A 16,452-nucleotide genomic window follows, 5' to 3' on the forward strand; every position below is an offset into this window, starting at 1 on the left:
GGGGCAGAAACGAGAAGAAAAATATCGAAGCGAGTCAGGCCCAGGCCAGGACGGAACCGAACCGAGACCGGAGCCAGGCCCGGAATAAAACCCAGGCCAGTTTAGAACGGATCCGGGCCCGGGGCGGAGCGGAGAAGAGCAAAACCGAGCCCGACCCAGATCGGAACCGGGCCCTGCACGAATTCGAAACGACTTTCCAAGGGATCCGGGCCCGGGGCAGGGCAGAGAAGAGCAAAGCCGAGCCCCACCGAGACCGGAATCGAAGCCGGAGCAGAACCGAAGCGAGAGGAGCCCAGGGCCAAAGCGGAGCCAGCTCGGAACCGAGCCAGGACCGGAGCCAGGACCGGAGCCGGGGCGGGACCGACCTCGACCGGGCCCAGACCAGAAGGGAGCCGAAGGGAGGGCGGAGCCAGGCCCGGAGCCCAGCCCCGGCGGGGACCGGACGGAGCGGGGAGCGGGGCCCGGCCCGGGAGGGAAGAGGGAGCAGGAGGGCGGAGGAGCCCGGGGGTCCCGGGGTCCCGGTCCCGGTCCCGATCCCGATCCCGATCCCGGCCGGCGGCAGTTCCGCTTCCGTCGGGGGGGAGCGGGCGGGGAGGGGGGCCCGGAGGTGGGCCCGGCCGGGGCGGCGACGCCAGCCCAGTTCCGGCGAGGAGGCCGCGCCGGGGACAACCATGGCGGCCCAGTCGGTCCTCCAACTGGTGGAGAAGCTGCAGTCCAGGCTGGCCGACAACCCCGACCCCAAAAAGGTCAGTGCCACCCCCCATCCCGTCCATCCCGGCCCCCCAACCGACCCCCCCGGAGGGCCGTTAGAGAGGAGAGGAGGGGGCGCCCCGTCACCGCCTAAAAATCCAAAACTCCGTCCCCCCCACCCCAGCAGATATTTATTTATAGGAATGTGCCCCCTCCAGAACCTAAGCTCCTCGAGGCCAAGGAAGGTGACTGTCGCTTCACTGATAAATCGAGGCCCGGGACCCCACGCAGCCCAGCAACCGGGGTTAAAGGTCAATTCCCCCGACCCCCGGCGCCACCCGAAACCGTCCTCTTCGTCCTTGGTTTTTTTCGGTGGGGGGGGGTCGGTCCGGGCTGCCCCCCACCCCCCGGCCCGGCCCGCGGGGCCCGGGAGCCGCATAGACGCGTCCCTGGATTTGGGCTCGGGGCCCGGAGATCCGGGACCGACGAGGGGGGCTCTCTAGGCCCCCCTCTCCCCGGGACCCTCGAGGGATCCCCCGATTCCCCCCCCCAAAACTATCGCTTAGAAATTGGAGCCGGAAAGGGAAGGGGGATCGCAACTCTATCACCGAGCTTCCCCCCCCCCCCGCCCCGCAACGGTTAAAAAAAAAAAATAATACATGACAGTTCGCTGGTGGAAATTTGGCAACCCCCCCCTCGACTTGGCGATGGTCTCCAAATTTTCACGGGAGGAAGTCCAAGGGGGTTCGGTGGCGTCAACCCTAGAAATGAAACTCGGGTTTCCTCCGAAGAGGCTGCTTGGGGGTTTTCCTAGCTCCGATTTGGTGGGGCGGAGGAGTAGTTTGGGGAGGGGGATTCATCCGTTCGATCGTATTTATTAAGCGCTCACTCCGTGCGGAGCACTGGACTAAGACCATCCCTGCCCAAGGACGGGTTGGGCTTCGGCCGGATTGGGATCACCCCGGGGGGAGGGGTGGCCCTCTTTTTGGCTCAACCCGGACCCCCTTTCGAAGGCCAGAGCGGGGTGATCTCCCCTCTGCAAATCTAGGCAGGGGACGGCCCTAAGCCGAAGATCGCATTGTTTTCCCCTCGCATTTCTCTAGAGCTTTGACGCTATCTTTATCTCATTGTGTGGGGTTAACATTGCCAATAACAATGTTTCTTTTTCTCCGCAGCTGCTGAAACATCTGAAGAGGCTCTCGGACCTGCCCATTACCATCGACATCCTTGTGGTGAGTGCTCTGGGAGCCCTCCTCTCTCCCTCAGACTTCCCCGCTGCCTTCTCCGCCACGTCTTAAGCCCCCTCTGATTTCGTTTCCCGCCGGGATCGCCGTTCGGCCGTGTCTACGGAGCGCCGACCGCGGGCCAGGCACCGTACTGAGCGCTCGGTACGCGGCGCTAAGCGTCTGCCAGCCGGCGGACTCCGATGACCTTCTCCCTGAGAGGCCTCTCTTGTGCAACTCCCCGGCCCGGCCCCGGCCCCCGCCCGTGTTTTCCAACCCCAGACTCCTTTCCCCCACCCCCGCCATCTCCCAACCCCACCGCGGTCGACTTCTGGTCCGCAACCCTCTTGCCTTGGCCAGTGGGGCGGACGGCCGTTAGGTGCCGCGGGTGACTCTGAACGACATGTCCCTCCTCCTCCTCCATGTCCGTGTCTGCGGCGATGACGCTGACCGGCGATGATCTCTTTCTCGTGCAGGAAACCGGAGTTGGGAAAACCGTCAATGGGCTGAGGAAGCACGAGCTGGTCGGAGGCTTTGCCAAGGATCTGGTGGCTCGGTGGAAGAGGCTGGTGCCCACTCCCCAAGAAGTGGAAAGGTGAGTGGGGTGAAAGGGTATTTGTGAGGTGCCCCACACGTCCCAGAGTGTCGGGGGACCGTGCCTTTGTGGATCTGGGAGGTGCGCGGTGTCCCCGTCTGCGTGCTCCCCTCCCAGTCCGTCCCCCCGGACTGCGGGTCCGTGGTGGGCGGCGGTCTCCTTTAAAAGTCGATCTCTCTCGGTTGCAGGAGCACCCTGGAGGAGGAGGACCGGAGCGTTTCCCGGAAGAGACCCCGCGAGCCTTCCCCCAGGCCGCAGGTAGAGGAGGAGGACGACGATGACGCTGCTGCCGCCGTGCGAGAAGACTGGAGGGCTTCCTGTAGCCAGTCACGCAGCCCCGAGCACAGAGGGAAGAAGGCCAAGAGGCTCCCCGGACCCGAGAGACCGGCCAGAGGGCCCCTCCTCGGCGAGCCGCGGGAGGACAGGAGCCGATGGGGCAAGGCCTCGCCCCTCTACTCTTCGGACCAGGAGTATTCGGACCCCGGCCAGGCCCAGTCCCCGGAGCCGAGCGGGAGCCCCCAGGGGACGTACCGGGACCCTTACCGGAGCCAGGAGCCGGGCGACGAGCCGCCCGCCGCCCACCGCAAGCCCCCCAGAGGCCCCGGAGAGCCCGGGACCCGGAGCAAAGAGCACAAGTCCGCACACCGGGACGGGCGGCGTGGTCCGGAGGCGGCCGGGAGCCGGGAGGAGGGCCGGCGGCCTCCCTCGGGAGACGGTGCCAAGGACAAGTTGACTCCGGCCGGTGGGCCCAAGCGGGAGAAGGAGAGAGAGGGCGGTGGCTCCAGGAAACGGCCCCTCCCCGAGGCCACGCCGGGCAACCAGGCCAAAAAGCCCAAGCTCAAGGACTCCGAGAGGCCCAAACCGGACAGGCCCAAGGCGGGCGCCGACGGCACGGAGGGGGCGAGATGGCGGTGGGACGAGGACCCGGCCCCCCGGGGCAGAGAGAAGGGCGCCGTCAACAGCACAAAGACTCAGGAAGGCAAGGCCCGGGCCCCCGACGCCGACCGGAAGGCCGCCGCCCCTCCCCTAGCCGGACCGGCCGAGGCCGAGGCGGAAGACGAGTTCGAGCCGCCCACCATGTCGTTCGAGTCCTACCTCAGCTACGACCAGCCCCAGAGGAAGAAGAAGAAGCCCCTGAAGGCCGCAGGCTCCGAGGGGGACAAGGGGCACCACAAGCAGAACGGCTCCAAGGCCGGCGGCAAGGGCTCGGATCCCGTCCCGAAACCAGCCAAGGAGACCGAGAGCAGACCGGAGAGGCGGCCGCCCGCGGACGGCCCGGCCAAGGCGAAGAAGGCGAGTGCCCGGGGCGCAGGCGGGGACCCTCTCGACCGGGCGGGACCGCCCGGCTCCGGCGCTCTCCTGCGTTGCGGCGCTCTCAACCCGTCCCTTTCCCTTTGCCAGATCCCCATCGACGTCGTGCCGACGCTCCCGGACATCCCCCTGCCCACGATGCAGACCACGTACCGGCCGCTGCCTTCTCTGGACCTGACGCCCCCCTCCCAGCCCAAGAGGAAAGGTGAGTCCGAGCGGGAAACGGGACGGCCAGAGGATCCGGCGGGGGTGGGAGCGGGAGCGGAGGGGCTGATTTTTCTCCGTGTTTCCCCCTCCAGTGGTCTCCTGGCCTCAGGAGGAAGAGGAGTCTGGATTCACTGGACGCAGGCTGAACTCCAAGATGCAGGTGTACTCGGGTTCCAAGTCCGCGTACCTGCCCAAGATGATGTCCCTGTACGAGCAGTGCATCCGCGTCCTCAACAACAACATCGACTGTGAGTATTCACCACCCACCCCTCGATCCCTGGCCTGTTGGGCACCGTGGCCTCAGTCAGAAGGATCTCGGTCCTAATCCCAGCTGTACGTCTATATCTGTAATTTATTTATTCATTTATATTAAGGTCTGTCTCCCCCTCTACTCCGTGAGCTCGTCGTGGGCAGGGAATGCGTCCGTTTGTTATTGTATTCACTCTCCCAAAGCGCTTAGTACAGTCCTTTGCACACGGTTATGGCTCGATGAATACGATCGACTGCCACTGACTGCCTTGGGCGAGTCGCTTCACTTCTCTGGGCCTCAGTTTCCCTCGTCTGGAAACCGAGGATGAAGACGGTGAGCCCCATGTGGGTCAGGGGCCAACCCGATTTTCTTGGATCCACCCCAGCGGTTAGCACGTAGTAAGCGCTTGACCAATTCCACCGTTATTATTCCGGGGCCCAAGTGCTTAGAGTTGATCGCTACCACTGTGGCCCCTTGACATCGCTCCCCGCTCCTTCTTCTCTCTCTCTCTTCTTCCCGCTTCTTCTTCTCTCCCACCTGCCCGCTCACCCCATTTCTCTCTCTCCCCACCAGCAATCTATGAAGTTGGAGGGGTCCCCTACTCGGTGCTGGAGCCGGTCCTGGAGAGGTGCACCCCGGAACAGCTGTATCGCATCGAGGAGTGCAATCACGTGAGTGATCCGGGGAGGGGCTGGAAAGGGGGCGTGGGGTGGAGCGACGAGCCGGGTGGGGTGCCCTCCCCCGGGGCCAGGAGCATGTGCGCACCACCTGCCGCTGAGGTTTAAGTGAGCCCCTGGGGCCGCCCCCCGGGTGGGCTCGGGAGGGATGGAGACGGGGCCCGGCCCTGACAACCGGCGGCAAAGGTCATGGGAGAATTCTCCAGTCTCTGGGCTTAGGAGGAGAAGAGGGCTCTCTCTGGGGCGACCAGGGTGGGTGGGGGGGGATGTCCAAGTCTGGGTGTGACCTTGGGCAAGTCTCTTTAACTTCTCTGTGCCTCATCTGTAAAACGGGGACTGCGCCCAACGCTATCTGTGTGTATCCCATTTGCTTATTGTTCTTATTAATTAGAATAATGCTTTGGCCCTAGGTGTTGATCGAAGAAAGCGATCAGCTCTGGAGGACGCACTGCCAACGAGACTTTAAGCGGGAGAGGCCCGAGGAGTTCGAGTCCTGGCGGGAGATGTACCTCCGGCTGCATGATGCCCGGGAACAGCGGCTACTCCTCCTGACGCAGAATATCCGCTCCGCCCATGCCAACAAACCCAAAGGTATGGGGTCCGGGCCCGAAACCCGGACCTTACAAGTCTTCTCGATTCTAAGATCATCGTGGGCAGGGAGTGTGTGTCTGTCTTACCGATACACCGGTATTTGTCTTTCAACAAATACATTCAACAAATACAATTGTTTTTTGTTTGACCGGAGTGGGCGGGAGGGGCCGGGGCTTTTCAGAGTTGTGGTTCGGGGTGACCGGAACCGCGGGAAACCGGGATTAATGATTCCTTGTGTCCCTGCAGGCCGCCAGGCCAAGATGGCCTTCGTCAACTCCGTGGCCAAACCTCCTCGCGACGTGAGGAGACGGCAGGAGAAGTTCGGAACCGGGGGAGCTGCCGTCGCAGAAAGGATCAAGTAAGTTTGCCGTCCCCCGCCTGCGTTCCCGCTCTCTAGTGCCGGAGACCGGAATTCCGCTGGTATTCCCAAAGCGCCCCCAGACATCCGGCTGCCCCTTTGGCTTTGCCCGGGTGGCCATCGTGTCCTAGCGGTAGCCAGACATCTCACCCCTACTCGTAAACTCTTTGAGGCGGGGATCGTATCTTGGGCAAGTCACTTCACTTCTTCGGGCCTCAGCGCCTTCATCTGTATAATGGGGATGGAGACTGTGAGCCCCGTGTGGGATAGGGACCGTGTCCAATCCGATTTGCTTGTGAAACAGTAATGGTTAAGCACAGTGCCTGGCCCATAGTCAGGCTTAGCAAATGATAAGGCTTTATCCTTATGATTACGTCTGCCTGTCGTACTCTACGGTGCTCTCGGTTGCTCTCCTCTCCTCCAGCTGCCCTGGGGGGGGGGCGGTCTTGGCTGTCTTTGAAGGGTCGATCAGGCTTTGTGTCTCTTTTGCAGGATCAAACCGGCCCCGTTCACCTCTGGCAGCAGCGGCGGCGGCGGCTACGCCTCGGGGAGCGGCTCCAACCACAGCAGCAACGGCCCGGCCTACGACGGCCCCAGCACAAGCAGCGTCCACTCCGCCCCGCACGTCGTGAGCTACGACCCCCGGAAGCCCCCCGTGAAGAGTAAGCGCCCCTGCGGCCGGGAGAGACCAGAGGGCGGGAAACGGTTTCTCCTCGGGGGGCGGTGGGGGCGGGGGGCCGGCGGGGGTGGGAACGACCGTGACCCGACGGGCTTTTCCGTTGCAGAAATCGCCCCCATGATGGCCAAGACGATCAAGGCTTTCAAGAACAGGTTCTCCCGACGGTAGACCGGCCCGGCCCAGGGGGGCGACGGCGGGGACAGGAAGAGGAAAACCCCACCGGAGTCCCCGGGCTCCGCCCCGCCGACGCCGCCGTCTCCGGGGCGGGGGCCGTGCCCGAGGCCTGACAGACAGTGCAGTATTCGCCCGCCGTCGCGAGAGACTTCGGAACCCTCCTCCCGGGCTGGAAGCGGGGACCCCCACTGGAACCGCAGCCCCAGGGATTTCGCCACGCTGATGACAGAGACATGAAGACCCCCGTAAGGATTTTAAGGTCATTCGCACCTTGTCGCTATTTAACTTCTCCGTGAACTCTGAAGCATAGTCGGAATGATTCGAATATTGCCCACCCCATTCCGATGGCATTTATGATCGGCCCGGTACTGCCCCTTCCCAGGCTTTCCCGGGAAGCGGGGCCGGACAGGTACCTTTGCCATCCTGACCCTTACGGTGGGAACCCTTCATCTGCATGTGAGAAGGCCTTGGCCTCGGGCAAAGGCAAAAGGACCCAGAGCTTCCACCCTGGCATCGATTCGGGCGAGGCTGGGCTGCCTCCTCACCCCCCATTCCTTTCGCTCCAGTCTAACTGGAATCCCTCCAAAGTCTGGGGGAGGAACCTGAGTTCCGCCGAGCCCAGCGTTTTACGCCTTTCCCAAGCCAAAACGTTTTTAAAGGGGTCAACGGAGCGGGGACGAACGCTGAGGCTTCCAACCCCCGGCAAAGACTTTCCGGTTTTAAAGTTGGCACTTTAATCTCTTAGTTTCCTGTGAACTATTGCTGGCGGCGGACTGTTTTTAACATGTGTAATGGTGATGGGTAGAGCAGCGAGCTCGACGGGAGAGAGGGGGGCTCGGGTTGGAGACTCCCAACGCTCGGAAACCCGGCCGCATGGGGGAAAAGGGTGGAAAAGCGCGGGGATCGAAGCCAGGATTTTAATCGATCCGCCTCAGGGAGTAGAGGGGGGGAGGGAGGAGGCCGGGGTTTCCGGGTCCTGGGGGCTCGAAGAGGAAATCCATCAAAATAGGAAGGTGTTTCGGTGCACCTGTCAGCTGCCCAGCTGCAGCTGAGTAAGGACAATGACCTTAGTCGTGACAATAGGAAGAAGCGGGGCTCCCCACCCACCCCAGGACCTGGATTTGGGGATTTTTCCGGGGAGGCCACCCCGTGACCGGGGGGAAACGCCGTTTCCCAAGCCTCGCCCGTCGGGGAGGCCCCAAAGACGCGACTTAATGGTGTCCCGGTGTGAACACGGACACCCCTCCGACCGGAGTGGGAAAGGAGGTGCTCGCCTGTTTGCTGAGGTCTCAGAATGGGGGGTGGGGGGTGGGTGAACGTGGTCGGGGAGGGGGCCGTCGGTTAAACCAGTTGGCACAAACGACTGAAAGACACAAGCAGCAACGGAGCGTTGCCTGATCAATCTGTTTCCTTTGTGAAAACTTGTGTGCAATCCTTAATTTTCTGTGCTACACTACAAGCGAACCACCAAACGGCAAAACTAGCCCTCCGTGAGTGCGGCGGATGGTTTTTAGGGGCCTTTTCCCTAGGGTTGGGGCGGGGAGGGAAACGAGGTATTTCAATCTGCATTTGTATTTTGGTCCCCAAATGTAAATACAATTTTCTATGTTACTTTTTTGTGGTAACTACCAAGATGAATATTTTAATTAGATAAGTTATATGAAAAGGAAGGAAAAATTCCACGTCTGAATAAAGGAGCAAGCACTGGATTTTCTCTTGTCTTTCTCTTCCTTGGGTCCCACGCTGAACAATATCAGCCAGTCTGATATTGTCCCTGTCCCACACAGGGCTCGTAGTCGAAGAGGGAGGGAGTACGGGAATTTTAGCCCCATTTTGCAGACGAGTTAAGAGGCAAACAGAGGTTAAGAGGCAGAGCGTGGCCTAGTGGAAAAGCGTTTGGGAAACTAATTGCGGCTCTGCCATTTGCCTACCACTTCTCTGGGCCTCGATGACCTCACCTGTAAAAAAGAGGTCATCTTTTCTCACCTGGTTCTCCCACGTTCTTTCTGAGGAGCGGCATGGCCTAGTGGCAAGAGCCCGGGCTTGGGAGTCAGAAGACGTGGGTTCTAATCCCAGCCACTTGTCTGCTGGGTGACCTGGGGCAAGTCACTTCACCTCTCTGGGCCTCAGTTCCCTCATCTGGAAAATGTGAGCTCCATGCGGGACAGCCTGATTACCTTGTACCTGAGCTTGGCACATAGTAAGCTCTACTTACTATGTAGTTGTAAGTAAGTAAGCAGTAGTTCTTAAAGGGAAAGCTGGGGTAGATACAAGAAAATCAGGCTGGACACAGCCATACATACATGTGTTCGTTTTCTAGGCCACCCCAAGGGACTACGGGAAGGAGCATGGCCTGGTAGAAAAAGTGCAAGCCTGGGAGGATCTGGGTTCTAATCCCAGCTCGGCCGGGGGTTGCTGTCATTTAACAACTCTGTGCCTCAGTTTCTTCAACTGGAAAATGGGGATTAAATGTCCCCTCCTACTTAACAGTGAGCACCATATGGGACAGGGAATGTGTCCAACCTGATAAACTCGTATCTAAGCCGGTCAATCGTAGTTATCTAGTGCTTAGTATGTGCAGAGAAAACTCTACTAAGTGAGCGTACGGTATGACAATCTAAAAGACCCATTCCCTGCCCCAAATGAGCTTCCACGCTAGAGGGGGAGACGGACATTAATAGAAATAAATAAAATCACATAGATGTGTGGGGAGTGGGGGGAAGTGAATAAATGGAGCAAGTCAGGGTGACGCAGATGGGAGCGGGAGAAGAAGAAAGCGTTTAGAACAGCACTTGACTCACAGTGAGCACTAAGCAAATACTATGATGATCATAGCATTCGGGATGAATTCTGTGTTGGACTGGGTGATGTCGGATGACCCTCTCACCCTCCGTCTGGGTTTCCAGGTTCCCTTTGGTCTGCAAACCCACTCTCGTTCGAAAACATCTCCGCTCCCGGGTTGGAAATGGTCTGTGAGAGTCACTGAGGAGGGAGAAACATGGCGTGGTAATGCCCTTATGAGATGAGACCTTCCTTAACGAGCTTTTTAAGACGGGCCGCTGGCCCCTGTGGCTCATCATGGACTTGAAAGGCAGCCACCGGGGCCCAGATCTTCTGGGAAAATGGCTCGTAAAGTCAGCGCGCTTCACAGAACCCGTCAGAAGCCACGGGGAAAGTCCTTTCCTCCCTCAGACCAGTAGTAAGCGTCTAAACAAGGAAACAGTAGGAGTGATACGTGTATGCAAACTCACCCGACAGCTCAAATCCGGCATCTTACCCGCGTCTGTGGAAAGAGGGTGTTTGAAACCTGGCAAAACTGCAAGAGAAAATAACATTAACGGTTATGCTATCTCCTGAGAACCCACAGCCAGGCCCTGGGAAAACACGACAGCAGTCAGTCGCATCTACTGAGGGCTTCCTGTGTGCAGAGCACTGTACTAAGCGCTTGGGAGGGCACAGTGTGTCAACACAACACATACATTCCCAGTGAGGGGGAGACAGGTATTAATCTAAATAACACAGTCAAATCTTCCGGCCCACGGGGGGCTTATAACTTTAATGAGCGAGGCCGACATTTAAGTAGTATTTGCTGAGTGTATCCTGAGCAAAATGCACTTTATTAAGCGTCTGGGTGATGGACAGGATCTTTCAAGCTTCAAGAAGACTTTTGAGGAGGGAGAGGGAGGAAGAATTCTGAAAAAAATCCGAATTTAGCCTATCTTTGGTGCTTCTGCCCATCTGTATACTCTATAGTAACATTAATATTATAACATAATATATAATAACATAACATAATATATGCTATTATGTTCTTGCTGCCCGCTGAAGGGATTACTACGTGCCAGGCACTCTACCAAGTGGGGTAGATCCAAGCTCATCGGGTTGGACACAGTCCCACGTGGGGCTTCCAATCTCAATCCCCATTTTACATTCCTTCAATCGTATTTCCTGAGCGCTCCCTGTGTGCAGGGCGCTGTACTAAGCGTTTGGGAAGTACAATTCAGCACTTGGGAGACCATCCCTGCCCATGACGGGCTCAGAGTGACTTGCCTAAGGCAGCTAGGTGGAGGAGCCAGGATTAAAAATGATAATAATAAAAAATAATATTGATGAGGTAGGTATTTAAGCCCTTACTATGTGCCAAGCGGTGTTCTAAGCGCTGGGGTAGATAGAAGGTGATCAGGTGGTCCCACGTGGGGCTCCCAGTCTTCGTCCCCATTTGACAGATGAGGTCACTGAGGCCCTGAGAAATTAAGTGACCTAATAATAATGTTGGTATTTGTGAAGCGCTGACTATGTGCGGAGCACTGTTCTAAGCGCTGGGGGCGGGGGGGAGAGACAGGGTCATCAGGTTGTCACGTGAGGCTCCCAGTCTGCAGCCCCATTTTACAGCTGAGGCGACTGAGGCCCAGAGCAGTGAAGTGACTCGCCCACAGTGACACAGCTGACAAGGGATTCGAACCCACGACCTCTGACCCCCCCCCCCCCCCCCCCAGTGCGGCACCGCGTCCACCCCCTTTCCCTCAGGTCGTTCCCTCAGGCCGCCATGGCCGCCCGGCTCCTCCTCAGGCCGAGGCGGGAGGCGCCGCGCATGCGCCGCGGGGGCGGAGGCGGGGGGGGGGGAGGGAGAGAGCGAGAACAGCCGGCGTTTTACGACGGCGCGGTGGAGGGCGGGGCGGTTTGCGGCTGCGCGGGGTCGCTTGTCGGCCGGCCTTGGATCCGCGGCGAGGGCGTGCGTCCGTCCGTCCGTCTGTGCGTCCGTGGGGGCGAGGATGTCGTGCGGGCGGGGGCGCGGGCACGGACACGGACACGGACCCGGACCCGGCGGGGGCTGCCGGTGCGCGGCGGAGCACGAGGAGCCCCCGGCGGAGCGGGGCTTGGCCTACGGGCTGTACCTGCGCATCGACCTGGAGCGCCTGCACTGCCTCAACGAGAGCCGCCTCCACACCGGCAGACTCGTCTTCAAGCCCTGGGACCAGCGACACGACCGCAGCAAGGTCCCGCCCCGGGACCCGCCCCTCCCTCTCCCCCGTGGCCCCTCTCCCCCAAGTCCCCTCTCCCCCAAGTCCCCTCCCCCCCGTCCTCCCTCCCCCAAGCCCCCTCTCCCCCAAGCCCCCTGTCCCCCATGTCCCCTCCCCCCCTTGTCCTCCCTCCTCTATGTCCCCTCTCCCCCACGTCCTCCCCCTAAGCCCCCTCTTCCCCAAGCCCCCTCTCCCCCAAGTCTCCTCTCCCCCAAGTCCTCTGTCTCCCAAGTCCCCTCTCCCCCATATCCCTCTCCCCCAAGTCCCCCCCCTCCTCCAAGTCCCCTCTCCCCCTTGTCCTCCCTCCCCCATGTCCCCCCACTTGTCCTTCCTCTCCCCCAAATCCCCTCTCCCCCAAGTCCCCTCTCCCCCATGTCCTCCCTCCTCCAAGTCCCCTCTCCCCCAATCCCCTGGTCCCCATGTCCTCTTTCCTCCCTGCCCCCCTCCTCCCCCTCCGCGCCCCTCAATCCTCCCCCCGTGTTGAGGAGAAGGGATTCGAACAGGACAGGCCCCCTCTCCCCCCCTCGGGGTTTGGGGATTCCCGACTACCGGCTCGGTTTTATTGTCCTTGCTCAAGCGTTTAGTACAGTGCCCCGAACGCAGTAAGCGCTCAGTAAAGGCGATCGATGGATCGCTTTCCCCGGACTCAGCAAGAGGGGGAGGAAGGTGGGGTCGGCGCCCCGCGTTCTGTCCCTCTGCGTGCAACAACCTGCAGATAACCCGCCCCTGCCGCATCCTCGGCCGGCGAGGGCGGCCCTGGGTTCTAATCTCTCGCCAGCGGCGCTCCCTTGGGCCGGGCCAGAGCCTGCTTATCTATCTTTGAGGGTCCCCGCCTCCACCCCCCAAACCCCAGCTCCGAAACGCCCAGCCCGGGCAAAGGAAGGGAGTCTCCGTGGGTAGGAAGGGAGTCGGGGGGCCGGGGGTTGAGCCCCCCCCCCCCCCGTGGGTTCTCTTTCCCCAGTTCGTCGAAAGCGACGACGACGAAGAGCTCCTCTTCAATATCCCGTAAGCGGCCGCCCAGGAGACGTCCGGCTCGTCCTCGTCCGTCCACCTGCCCGGGGGGCTCGTGGACCCCGGCTCCGCCTTCGCCGGGAGAGGGACGGTTGCGTGTCCGTCCGTCGGTCCGTGGAGGGGTGGTTTGGGGGGAGTCCCTGCTGACCCCGGTGTGGGTCGGAATGGTTTGGACGGTGCCTGCAAAACCCTCGGGGGTGCGGGGGGGGGGGGGGGGTTTGTGTGTGTGTGGCGTTTCCTCGCTGACCCCACACCCTGCGGCAGGTTCACGGGTAACGTCAAGCTCAAAGGGATCATCGTGATGGGAGAGGACGACGACTCCCACCCCGCCGAGATGAGGCTGTGAGTGGCGCCGGGGGCTGGCGGCCGGCCCCGACCCGGGTGGGGCCCGAGAACTGTGATTCCGGTCGGGAGAGAAACGGAGTCTGGAGAATCCTCTCCACCAGAAGCTCACCGTGGGCAGGGAACGGAGCGGTTGTATTAGAGAAGCAGCGTGGCTCAGTGGAACGAGCACGGGCTTTGGAGTCGGAGTTCGTGGGTTCGAATCCCGGCTCGGCCACCTGTCAGCTGGGTGACTTTGGGCAAGTCGCTTAACTTCTCTGTGCCTCGGTCACCTCATCTGTCAAATGGGGATTGAGACCGTGAGCCCCACGTGGGACAACCTGATTCCCCTGTGTCTACCCCAGCGCTTAGAACAGTGCTCGGCACATAGTAAGCGCTTAACAGATACCAACATTATTATTATTATCGCGGTCTCGCAAGCGCTCAGTACAGCGCTCTGCACCCAGTAGGCGCTCGGTAAATACCGTCGGTTGACCCCGGGAGTGACACCAAGGAAACAGTGATTGTGGTATTGAGGGACTGACTCGGTGCCGAGTATTCCGAAAAGCGCTGGGGTAGTTACAAGATAATCGGCCTGGTACAGTCTCTGACCTCGTGGGGCTCACAGTCTAAGTGAGGTGGCTACCAGAGGGGACCGCGGGTCTGTCGGCTTCACTTTGCCCTCAAGATAATAATTGTGGTGTTTAGTAAATATTTACTTTGTGCCAAGCACTGTACTGAGCCCCACGCCAGGTAGATAAAACAGGATAGTTCTCGTCCCACGTGGTCTCCGCAGTCGAGCAGGAAGAAGAGGTATCGAATCCCCATTTTACAGACGAGGAGACCGAGGCCCGGAGAAGTTAAGCGACTTGCCGACGGTCACACGGCCGACAAGTTCTTCTCATTCTCCTCGCCCCGCCCGGTCGTGGCCCGGTCCCGACTCGCGCACGTCCTTTCCGTTGTCGTCTTTCACCCCATCCCAAGCCCCAGAGACCCTCCCGCCCTCGCTGGTCAGTGTGGGGCCGACGAAATGGCTTCCCGGCCCGGTTCCCTGTCAGAAGGGCTGAGGGCGAAGGGAGGACGCGGGCCGGCCGACCCCCGGAAAGCCGCCCGTCCTTCTTTCCAGGTTCAAGAACATCCCGCAGATGTCCTTCGGCGACACGGAGCGAGAACCCGACCAGACGTTCAGCCTGAACCGGGATCCCACTGGCGAGCTGGAATACGCTACAAAGTAAGCAGGGGGACCGGCCCTCTCCTCGCCCGCGGGGTCCCCCGGGGGACGGGGCACTCGCTTCTCCCTCCGTTGGCCACCGAGGACCGGTGTGTCGAGCGCTGTTCTAAGCGCTAGGAGAGAGAGAAGTTAATCGGGCCAGATACCGTCCCCTTAGGGAGGGCAGGGATCGAATCCCCGGTCTGCGGTTGCGGAAACTGACGCGGGGAAGTTAGGCGACTTGCCCCGGGTCACCCAGCAGGCCAGCGGCGGAGCTGCGATTCGAATCCAAGCCCTCTGGCTCCCGGACCCGGTTTTTTATACACTAGGTCCTTGGATGGGATGGGCGGCCTGATTCCAGTCGCCTGTCAGGCCGAGCGGGGTTGCTCCCCGGAGGACGGTGACCCGGGGTACAGAAGCAGGGAGGGGCAGGCTTCCTCTCCTCTCATCGGGGCTGAGTTGTCGCCCGTGACAGAGGAGGAGAAAGACCCACCGGCTTCCTTTTAAGAAGCCGATGGGGCCTTGTCGGCAACGTGAGCTTTTTCAGTCGTTCGGATCCAGCTTCGCCGGGAGGTCAGACCCGAGTCCTAGTGGGATTTGCGGAGGGGAGCGGCCCCCGAGCACTAACCCCTGCCTCTTTTCCCTCCTTCCCTTCTCCAGGATTTCTCGTTTCTCCAACGTCCACCATCTCTCTATTCACATCGCGAAAAACTTTGGAGCCGAAACGACGAAAATCTTGTACGTCGGCCTGAGGGGCGAATGGACCGAGGTGAGGGGGCAGGGCGGGAGGCTCCGGCTCGTCTCCAGGTCCGGAGCCCGGGTGTCCGGACTGCGACTGGGCGGCCGGGGGGCTACTGAGGTTCGGTACTTTGTCCCCCAGATTCGTCAGCACGGAGTGACCATCTGCAACTACGAAGCAGCGGCCAACCCGGCCGACCACAAGATCCAGCAGGTCACCCCTCAGACCCACTTCATCTCCTAAAGGCAGCCCAGGAAGCCCGCGGGGCTGCCGGCGTCGGTGACCACGCGAGAGGGGCGGCCGCTTGGGGAGGAAGGACAAGGTGGAGGAAGGGAGGGGGCTCCCGGACCTCCGGAAGACATTTACGTCTTGGGCCTCGCTCCCGGAGCCTGGATGCGGTGGGTCTAGACTTTGGGCAGGGGGCCACGGGGGTCAAGGACAACGCCTGGACCTTAGAGCCTGGTGGACCTCGGTCCTTGGGCCTACCGGACCCCAGGAAGCCGGAGGCCCCAGTGAACATGTGCTTTGTGAGCTGTGTCTTGTTGCTTTGGGGCTCCTTGGTGTTTTTCATGTTGGTGTTCTAGCTGACGGGTCGCAGGGGGGTGGGTGAGTTTTTTGCCTTTTCAAGATGGCGCCGACTGCCGTCAGTCACCTGGACTTCAGCTTGGACAGTCCCCCCCTGCCTCATCACCTTTTCTGGGCCCATCACAGGGTGGCTAGTGTCCCAGAGAACCAGGACTCCTGGGGGTGACCAGAGGCTCAGAAGGCAAGCGCGATGCCCCTTCTGACTCTGGGCCTCTTCACCCCCTCCCCGGCATCCCTCCGGTCTGGGGCGAGAGCGAGGGGTCCGTCCAGGCGGGAGGGGTCCCCTCGGGTGCGGGCGGCGGCGAGTTGGGGGATCTCTGAAAGCAAGAGACGCCTGTGGGTGGGAGACGGGCCAGAGGGCAGGGGACTCCCGCGGTCCGGCTCCCGGCCCTGAACTTGGAACTTCCCGCGCCAGGCTTCCTTCCGAGTCACCGCGTCCCATCGCCTCCTAATAAATCTGTGCCGGACTTCGGGCCCGGGTTCCAGAATGATTTTCTCGGGCAGGTGGGATCCGGCGCGGCCGGCCGCGGGGAGCCGCCCGGGGGACCGGAGGTGTCCGCGGCCGCCCGGCCTCTTACGTCCACTCGAAAGGCTTTTCCCGGTTCGGAGAAAGTCACTGGTATTTGAGCACCTGCTGTGGGCCGGGAGCTTTATGCGGGAGGGTCTTGTCTTTCGCCGTCGAGTCGTTTCCGACCCGTAGCGACACCCCGGACACATCTCTCCCGGAGCATCCCGCTCTCCATCTACGGTCGTTCCGGTAGTGGATCCGCAGGGTTTTCTCGGTAAAAATCCGGAAGCGTTTCACCGTCG

At 61.0% G+C, this 16,452-nt stretch overlaps 2 protein-coding genes across 3 annotated transcripts; both read left to right on the forward strand.

The window, feature by feature from the left end:
• Positions 1 to 594: 594 nt before the first annotated feature.
• Positions 595 to 8,464, forward strand: ELOA (elongin A). Of its 2 annotated transcripts, none has more exons than XM_007656056.3 (11): positions 595 to 746; positions 1,866 to 1,922; positions 2,390 to 2,508; positions 2,697 to 3,801; positions 3,910 to 4,024; positions 4,119 to 4,274; positions 4,850 to 4,947; positions 5,364 to 5,544; positions 5,791 to 5,902; positions 6,395 to 6,564; positions 6,688 to 8,464. In XM_007656056.3, the coding sequence occupies exons 1-11, from the start codon at positions 672 to 674 to the stop codon at positions 6,747 to 6,749; spliced, it is 2,250 nt and encodes a 749-aa protein (XP_007654246.1). In that variant the 5' UTR covers positions 595 to 671; the 3' UTR covers positions 6,750 to 8,464. The 2 variants fall into 2 exon arrangements, with proteins under 2 accessions (XP_007654246.1, XP_039770260.1); XM_039914326.1 differs by lacking the exon at positions 595 to 746 and adding an exon at positions 879 to 1,001.
• Positions 8,465 to 11,470: 3,006 nt separating this feature from the next.
• On the forward strand, positions 11,471 to 16,116 carry PITHD1 (PITH domain containing 1). The gene is made up of 6 exons (XM_029081337.2): positions 11,471 to 11,752; positions 12,738 to 12,781; positions 13,052 to 13,129; positions 14,235 to 14,339; positions 14,979 to 15,087; positions 15,199 to 16,116. Exons 1-6 carry the CDS (start codon positions 11,528 to 11,530, stop codon positions 15,298 to 15,300), a joined length of 663 nt encoding a protein of 220 aa, XP_028937170.1. The 5' UTR covers positions 11,471 to 11,527; the 3' UTR covers positions 15,301 to 16,116.
• The last annotated feature ends 336 nt before the right edge of the window (positions 16,117 to 16,452 follow it).

The sequence above is a fragment of the Ornithorhynchus anatinus genome, chromosome 16 (genome assembly GCF_004115215.2).
Source record: "Ornithorhynchus anatinus isolate Pmale09 chromosome 16, mOrnAna1.pri.v4, whole genome shotgun sequence".
In the NCBI taxonomy this organism is placed as follows: domain Eukaryota; kingdom Metazoa; phylum Chordata; class Mammalia; order Monotremata; family Ornithorhynchidae; genus Ornithorhynchus; species Ornithorhynchus anatinus.

Coding starts and splice junctions, on each gene's coding strand:
- ELOA (XM_039914326.1), top strand. CDS start 894: ATGTGCCCCCTCCAGAACCTAAGCTCCTCGAGGCCAAGGAAGGTGACT. Junction 1,923..2,389: donor TTACCATCGACATCCTTGTG/GTGAGTGCTCTG, acceptor TTTCTCGTGCAG/GAAACCGGAGTTGGGAAAAC. Junction 2,509..2,696: donor ACTCCCCAAGAAGTGGAAAG/GTGAGTGGGGTG, acceptor TCTCGGTTGCAG/GAGCACCCTGGAGGAGGAGG.
- PITHD1 (XM_029081337.2), top strand. CDS start 11,528: ATGTCGTGCGGGCGGGGGCGCGGGCACGGACACGGACACGGACCCGGA. Junction 12,782..13,051: donor GAGCTCCTCTTCAATATCCC/GTAAGCGGCCGC, acceptor ACCCTGCGGCAG/GTTCACGGGTAACGTCAAGC. Junction 14,340..14,978: donor GAGCTGGAATACGCTACAAA/GTAAGCAGGGGG, acceptor TCCCTTCTCCAG/GATTTCTCGTTTCTCCAACG.